Genomic DNA, 8,405 nt, shown 5'->3' with positions numbered 1-8,405 from the left:
TTGCCCAGCTTTAGTAGGAACTCACTGATTTGATCTGATCTCATAGTTTTGATCAGTATTTATCAGCAGAGTCTGAAGTTGATTGAATTCATTTTATTTATAGAGCATTAAATCCTAACAATAGTCACCTCAAGCTGCTTCATACTGTAAAGACTCATAGTAAAACTCCACAATCATACGGCGCCCTGTGTTTGTTACCTTATGTGTACCTTATATGTGTTTTGTGTTGTTTTGGTTGGAAGCATCAAACGGTTTTTGAGGCTGCGCTGTTGTGATTTATCTTAAATGATGTTGGATCCTAAGAGGAACTGTTAAAGTCAAGTCAAGTGGCTCTTATTGTCATTCCAACCATGTGCAAAATACTGATCGTTGTGCAAAAAGTAACTTGGTGTCTATAGATGTGTGTGAGATACTGCAGATAAGTGCTTGGTAGTAACATGTGCGAAGGTGTGTGTGTCATTCCAGTCACTGAGTGTTCAGGAGTCTGACGACCTGGGGGAAGAAACTGTGTCAACATGTAAACATGCGGCCAGTTTTGGTGAGAGAAGGAAGACAGGATAAAGACATGCTGTGGAAGAGAGACAGAGGTTAATAACAGATATGATTCAATGCAGAGAGGTCTGTTAACACATAGTGAGTGAAGAAGAAACACCCAGTGCATCATGGGAATCCCCGGCAGCCTACGTCTATTGCAGCATAACTAAGGGAGGATTCAGGGTCACCTGGTCCAGCCCTAACTATATGCTTTAGCAAAAAGGAAAGTTTGAAGCCTAATCTTGAAAGTAGAGATAGTGTCTGTCTCCTGAATCCAAACTGGAAGCTGGTTCCACAGAAGAGGGGCCTGAAAACTGAAGGCTCTGCCTCCCATTCTACTTTTAAATACTCTAGGAACAACAAGTAGGCCTGCAGAGCGAGAGCGAAGTGCTCTAATAGGGTGATATGGTACTACAAGGTCATTAAGATAAGATGGGGCCTGATTATTTAATCCAGTGAAGGGAAGCCAAAACAGGAGAAATCTGCTCTCTCTTTCTAGTCCCTGTCAGGACTCTTGCTGCAGCATTTTGGATTAGCTGAAGGCTTTTCAGGGAGTTTTTAGGACTTCCTGATAATAATGAATTACAGTCGTCCAGCCTGGAAGTAATAAATGCATGAACTAGTTTTTCAAAGGAGCGTCAGCGTTTAAATGAGAGAGAAACAGGAAGTGATCCGTCTCTCTGTCTCCAGGTGAGCCATGCCGCTGGTGAAGCGAATCATCGAGCCTCGGTACCTGTGCCGCGGCTCTCTGCCTGATGGGGTCGCCAGTGAGCTGGAGTGTGTCACCAACAGCACGCTGGCTGCGGTCATCAAACAGCTGGGAGGACTCAGTAAGTTTCGGTTATCGTTGTAACTCTGGTTCTCGATGAGGGGACGAGCTGAAGGTTTCCGATGCTTCAGCTAACCTCCATGCACTCTGCATTTACAGTTTAACCCTAGAACACTATCGCTGGGTGATTTACACCCGAGAAAATACATTTATATGATTTCACTCTCCTGCAGCTGTTTGCGTGTCGAGGAGCCTGTGCCATCACCAGGGAAGTCTCAAATGTCCCAGGAATGGGTGGACCAAAGACCAGCTTTCCAGAGTCATTATTTTGTTTTAGGAGTCTTATTTTTCATTTTGTTAGACATGGCACAGTTGAAAGTAAAAGAAGACCACTCTAATTTGTCATGTGTTGTCATATTTTGATATATTTGATTACCTTTCATTGGTTATATTATATCGGGTAAAAATCACCCGGCATTAGTGATCGTGTTACTATTTATAGCGATAGTGTTCTAGGGTTAATAAAGTTTATTCAATGCAAATCATGTGATGAGATCATTCCTGCAGTGAGACACCATCGATGCTCAAACCTTTTCTGTTCATTTTGCTTCTGTTAGTAACCTAAGCCACAGCTAACCAATCAGCTTAGTGCAGCCAGGTAAAAACAGAGAACCCAGTATCACAGACTGTAAATAAAGATGGCAGTAGATCTCTGAGACCCAGTAGGAGAGGACTCCTCTGGTCTCAGTCTGACTGAATAAAACAGGAAGTTTATTTTTGTGGTCATACTGAAGCAGGAATCGCTCTCATCACATGCTAAAAATACGTGGAGTGAAGCTCCGCCTACAGCCCAGGTGTGGGAGTCCAAACACACACAAACACCTCCTCTCAAAACCTTGACTGTCAGTTGTGTGTGAGCGTTACCTGTGTGCAGGTGTACACATTCATCCTGTCACTGACAGAAGCTCGTGGTGAATGTTTGTGTTCCCAGAAAACTGAGCTCAACTTCATAAAATCAGATTAAAATCAAAGCCGTAATCATTATGAGTGGCTCTGCTTAACGGGAGCATGGGTGCAGGAACAGCTCCTGGTCGCTCGTTAGAATTGACCTTTAGACCAACACAGAGAGACTGAGGAGGAGCTTCTTCCCGCAGGCGATACGGTCTCTCAATCACACCACCACACAGTACTGACCCACACATATGGTTCTTACACACACACTGGACTTTCTGGACTTTGGTTTTGCACAACACTGGTCACTATATTCTTCATTTCCGGTTAATACTTGTACAGCTGCTGTTATTGTGTATATATTTATTTATATTTAGATTTCTTCATACATTCTTATATAGTTCTATATTGTGTATTGTGTATTTTGTTGTACAGTTATTTTATTTTCAACTTTAATTTATATATTTATCTTTATCTTATTCTTCCCAGTTAAATTTACCCTTCATTCTAATTTGTGTTGTACAGTTATTTCATTTTTAACCTTAATTTATATTTTATTCCTTCCTAGTTAAATTTACCCTTTTTAATTTTTCATATTTATTTCCTATCTTATTCATAGCCTTTTCCTTTTTTGTTTTCTTTAGGTCACGAGCAGTTGTCCAAGCATTTCACTACATATCGTACTGTGTATGACTGTGTACGTGACAAATAAAATTTGAATTTGAATTTGAATTAGGGTCGTTTTCTGTGGATAGAAGTCTGTGTGAGCTCACTCGGTCCACGGCGTAGTAATAACATATCTTACTTCCTGATGATGGCATGCAGGTCGCCATGCGGAGGACATTTTTGGCGAGCTGTTCACAGAGGCTAACAGCTTCTACCTGAGAATGAACAGCCTGCAGGAGAGAGTGGACCTGCTGGCTGTGAAGGTCACTCAGCTGGATTCCACCGTGGAGGAAGGTTGGTGAGAATCACTGCCCTCAGATCATGTGACCATCCAGCGCCTCCACCTGTTTATAGATTCTGTATCTCTTCCGTGTGCTTCCAGTCTCGCTGCAGGACATCAATATGCGGAAAGCTTTTAGAAGCAGTACCATTCAGGACCAGCAGGTGGTGTCACGGAGCTCCATCCCTAATCCAGCGCTGGAGATGTACCAACGCTGTGACAAGCCACCACCCCTCAACATCCTGACAGCCTACAGGTTAGTTTAAACTCCGCCCACAATGTCCTGCAGGTTGTAGGCGGAAGAGTTTAAATTACTTGCAGGTAATTTAAACTCAGAGTTTTTGTTGTTGTGTCTGCAGGGACGACAAGAAGGCTGGTCTGAAGTTCTACACCGACCCATCGTACTTCTTCAACCTGTGGAAGGAAAAGATGCTGCAGGCCACCGAGAACAAACGCAAGGAGAAGAGACGGCAGAAGGTTCATCCATCCATCTATCCACGCATCCAACCACGATCATCCATCTATCCACGCATCCAACCACGATCATCCATCCATCTATCCACGCATCCAACCACGATCATCCATCTATCCACGCATCCAACCATGATCATCCATCTATCCACGCATCCAACCACGATCATCCATCTATCCACGCATCCAACCACGATCATCCATCTATCCACGCATCCAACCACGATCATCCATCTATCCACGCATCCAACCACGATCATCCATCCATCTATCCACGCATCCAACCATGATCATCCATCTATCCACGCATCCAACCACGATCATCCATCTATCCACGCATACAACCACGATCATCCATCCATCTATCCACGCATCCAACCACGATCATCCATCTATCCACGCATCCAACCACGATCATCCATCTATCCACGCATCCAACCACGATCATCCATCTATCTATCCACGCATCCAACCACGATCATCCATCTATCTATCTACGCATCCAACCACGATCATCCATCTATCTATCCACGCATCCAACCACGATCATCCATCTATCTATCTACGCATCCAACCACAATCATCCATCTATCTATCCACGCATCCAACCACGATCATCCATCTATCCACGCATCCAACCACGATCATCCATCTATCCACGCATCCAACCACGATCATCCATCTATCTATCCACGCATCCAACCACGATCATCCATCTATCTATCTACGCATCCAACCACGATCATCCATCTATCTATCCACGCATCCAACCACGATCATCCATCTATCCACGCATCCAACCACAATCATCCATCTATCCACGCATCCAACCACGATCATCCATCCATCTATCCACGCATCCAACCACGATCATCCATCTATCCACGCATCCAACCACGATCATCCATCCATCTATCCACGCATCCAACCACGATCATCAATCCATCTATCCACGCATCCAACCACGATCATCCATCCATCTATCCACGCATCCAACCATGATCATCCATCTATCCACGCATCCAACCACGATTATCCATCTATCCACGCATCCAACCACGATCATCCATCTATCCACGCATCCAACCACGATCATCCATCTATCCACGCATACAACCACGATCATCCATCTATCTATCCACGCATCCAACCACGATCATCCATCTATCTATCCACGCATCCAACCACGATCATCCATCTATCTATCCACGCATCCAACCACGATCATCCATCTATCTATCCACGCATCCAACCACGATCATCCATCTATCCACGCATCCAACCACGATCATCCATCTATCCACGCATACAACCACGATCATCCATCTATCCACGCATCCAACCACGATCATCCATCCATCTATCCATGCATCCAACCACGATCATCCATCTATCCACGCATCCAACCACGATCCTCCATCTATCTATCCATGCATCCAACCACGATCATCCTTCCATCTATCCACGCATCCAACCACGATCATCCATCTATCCACGCATCCAACCACAATCATCCATCTATCTATCCACGCATCCAACCACGATCATCCATCTATCCACGCATACAACCACGATCATCCATCTATCCACGCATACAACCACGATCATCCATCCATCTATCCACGCATCCAACCACGATCATCCATCCATCTATCCACGCGCCCAACCACGATCATCCATCCATCTATCCACGTGCCCAACCACGATCATCCATCCATCTAGCCACGCGCCCAACCACGATCATCCATCCATCTAGCCACGCGCCCAACCACGATCATCCATCCATCTAGCCACGCATCCAACCATGATCATCCATCTATCCACGCATCCAACCACGATCATCCATCCATCCACGCATCCAACCACGATCATCCATCCATCTATCCACGTGCCCAACCACGATCATCCATCCATCTAGCCACGCACCCAACCACGATCATCCATCCATCTATCCACGCGCCCAACCACGATCATCCATCCATCTATCCACGCACCCAACCACGATCATCCATCTATCCACGCATCCAACCACGATAATCCATCTATCCACGCATCCAACCACGATCATCCATCCATCTATCCACGCATCCAACCACAATCATCCATCCATCTATCCATGCATCCAACCACGACATCCATCTATCCACGCATCCAACCACGATCTTCCATCCATCTATCCACGCATCCAACCACGATCATCCATCTATCCACGCATCCAACCACGATCATCCATGCATCCAACCATGATCATCCATCCATCATCCATGCATCCAACCACGATCATCCATCCATGTATGTGAAAATAAGGTGCTGCTTTAACAGGTCATTTATTTCTAGGAGCAGAGACATGTGGAGGAGTCCTCAGGGCGGGAGGTGAAGAAGGTGAAGTAATTTGTGTTTGGTTAAAACTTGTTAAGTCGCATGTTTTGATAAGTTTGTGAACTTTCATTAAATCTCATTACTTGTCACTACTGTTTCTCTTGGGAAGGTCCGGAAAGCGCGAAACCGGCGGCAGGAGTGGAACCTGATGGCTTATGACAAGGAGCTCCGCCCAGATGCTCGAGTCACGCCATCACCTCACCATACATCTGACGGCTCAGTGTCACCCGACAGGTAAACACCTGCATGTTCACACCTACTTCCCAGTCCAATAAGCTGACATCAGAACTTTAACTCCTCCCCCAAAGGTCAGGGATGTCAGATGACCTCTCCTTCCCGGCCAGTCCTCACCACGATGGGCATGATAGAAAAGATCATGCTGACATGGCGACCAGTGGGTCTGGGCAAACTCAGTCATTGGACCGTGCCCTCAGATCCACCTCCGCAGTATCCGCGGCAACCGCTCGCCAGCACTCTCTGGGCCGCAACCAGCCGCATCAGCATCAGCATCGCCCACAGCTGCTCACTGGTCCTTCCAATCAGAACGGAGCACGTTCCAACATGGCAAAGGAAGCCAAGTAAACACACACTTCAAATTATAATCACTATCATTATGCACATATACATGTTTGACCTTTAACCTCCATCCCTCCTCAGTGATCATCAAATCCCTCCGGCCCCTCCACCGCCTCCACCTCTCATGCCATCAGCAGGACAGGTGGTGTTTCCAAACAGCTCCATCCACATTGCTGCTATGGCAACACCATTGCACCCTGCAGCTGTGCCTGGTAACCAAGGTAACAAGCACCCAGCTATTTTTTGGTTTCTGATGGCGCTTTTGCATGTCCACGTGAAATCAGGAGCTCCTGCTCTTTTCTATCCACAGGTGGCACTGCTGCCCAGCCCCACCCCTATAGCCCCTCCCCTCCACCACTACCCCCAGCTAACTACATCCCCTCCCCCTCCCGTCCTAGCAGCCAAGCTCCCTCCTCTGCTGCTGCGCCCCCGGTGCCCCCGGCGGCGGATGGCAGGAAGCTAGCCGCAGGACTGAACGTGCCAATGAATGACGCCCGCAGTGACCTCCTCGCCGCTATCCGCAGAGGTCAGTCAGGACGCAGACAGTTCACAGATTATAGAGGTGGTCACTGGGTGATGCTCGTCTGGTGTGGGCGGGTGTGGCCAGGGTGACCTGGTGGGTGTGGTCCGACAGATGTGTGTGTGATCTGGTGTGGATTGGTGTGGTCCTGCGTGTTGATGCAATGTCTCGTGTCTGCAGGGATCCAGCTGAGGAAGGTTCAGGAGCAGCGCGAGCAGGAAGAGGCCAAGAAACGAGAGCCGACAGGAAACGACGTTGCCACCATCTTGTCACGACGTATTGCCGTGGAATACAGCGAATCAGAAGAGGAGTCTGAGCCTGAGGACCAGGAGTGGTCCGACTAAGGAGGAGGAAGAGTGCGCCAGACAGGAAGTGACTCGTCAGAGAGCCAAAACTTCTTTCTTGTTTTCCTGTTTGATGTTAATGAGTCAGCGTGGCATCCAATGGTGTTTTATGAACCTGCTGATGGTGACACACAGAAACTTTATTGACAGCAGCAGGTTTAACAGACGTTACTCAGAAAATGAACCCTTGGCACAGCGCCCCCCTCAGGACGCCGACCGTCTGTGTTCGTGATGAAACAAAAGTTGACCTGGATTTATGTATCACTTTGCTGCTTGGACATCAAATGTCATCATTTTCAATTTATCAGAACTTTTAAAAATACATTTTCAGTTTTTAATATTTTTGTTTATTTGTTTTTACATTTTATTTTGTTTATATTTTATTCTTCATATTCTTTATATTTGTTGCTTTAGTTTTTATATTTCTTTTATTTCTTCTGTTATGATGCATCTTGTTCTACAGTGTGAGATGCAATGTGATGACATCATAGTAACTACTGACATCATGCATAATCATCCCTGCTGCTGTGGAGAGGGGGCGTGTCCTCCCTGTCCTGTACCATGTGTGATTGGCTGTTCGTGCAGTGCTGTTTCTGTGACCTGCATGTGGGTGAAAAAAACTGAAAATAGAACAAAAGTTATAGATAAAATCAAGAGTTGATTTTTGTGATTTATTTCAATCATTAAATATTTAAAGTCTCTTTTTAAAACTTGTTTTATTAGTTTTAATCTTTTAACTTTATGCATCAAGGAAAAATTACATTATATTCAACGGTCTTTGACTTGAAGAAATGTGTTTAACATTTAAACCTATTTCCTGCATATAAAATAACAATATTTGTGTTTACGTTCACTCCTTCAAATAGATGCAAGTAAAATACAGCAGGAACGTGTTACCTCACCATACATCTGTCT

General features: G+C 45.8%; 1 protein-coding gene across 1 annotated transcript; it reads left to right on the top strand.

The window, feature by feature from the left end:
• The first annotated feature begins 1,231 nt into the window (after window positions 1-1,231).
• On the top strand, window positions 1,232-7,490 carry LOC146631376 (actin-binding protein WASF3-like). Its single transcript, XM_085356517.1, has 10 exons — window positions 1,232-1,364; window positions 3,080-3,214; window positions 3,303-3,456; window positions 3,560-3,677; window positions 6,009-6,053; window positions 6,160-6,284; window positions 6,359-6,628; window positions 6,708-6,847; window positions 6,937-7,152; window positions 7,327-7,490. Exons 1-10 carry the CDS (start codon window positions 1,232-1,234, stop codon window positions 7,488-7,490), a joined length of 1,500 nt encoding a protein of 499 aa, XP_085212643.1.
• The last annotated feature ends 915 nt before the right edge of the window (window positions 7,491-8,405 follow it).

This window comes from Diplotaxodon limnothrissa, linkage group LG6 (assembly GCF_057381915.1).
Source record: "Diplotaxodon limnothrissa isolate DT_005_m linkage group LG6, D_limnothrissa_male_GT1.1, whole genome shotgun sequence".
NCBI classification, from domain to species: Eukaryota; Metazoa; Chordata; class Actinopteri; order Cichliformes; family Cichlidae; genus Diplotaxodon; species Diplotaxodon limnothrissa.
Note: the sequence above shows the minus strand (reverse complement) of the source record. Positions and strands in the feature narration are given on the sequence as shown.

Coding starts and splice junctions, on each gene's coding strand:
- LOC146631376 (XM_085356517.1), top strand. CDS start 1,232: ATGCCGCTGGTGAAGCGAATCATCGAGCCTCGGTACCTGTGCCGCGGC. Junction 3,678..6,008: donor AGGAGAAGAGACGGCAGAAG/GTTCATCCATCC, acceptor ATTTATTTCTAG/GAGCAGAGACATGTGGAGGA. Junction 6,054..6,159: donor CAGGGCGGGAGGTGAAGAAG/GTGAAGTAATTT, acceptor TCTCTTGGGAAG/GTCCGGAAAGCGCGAAACCG.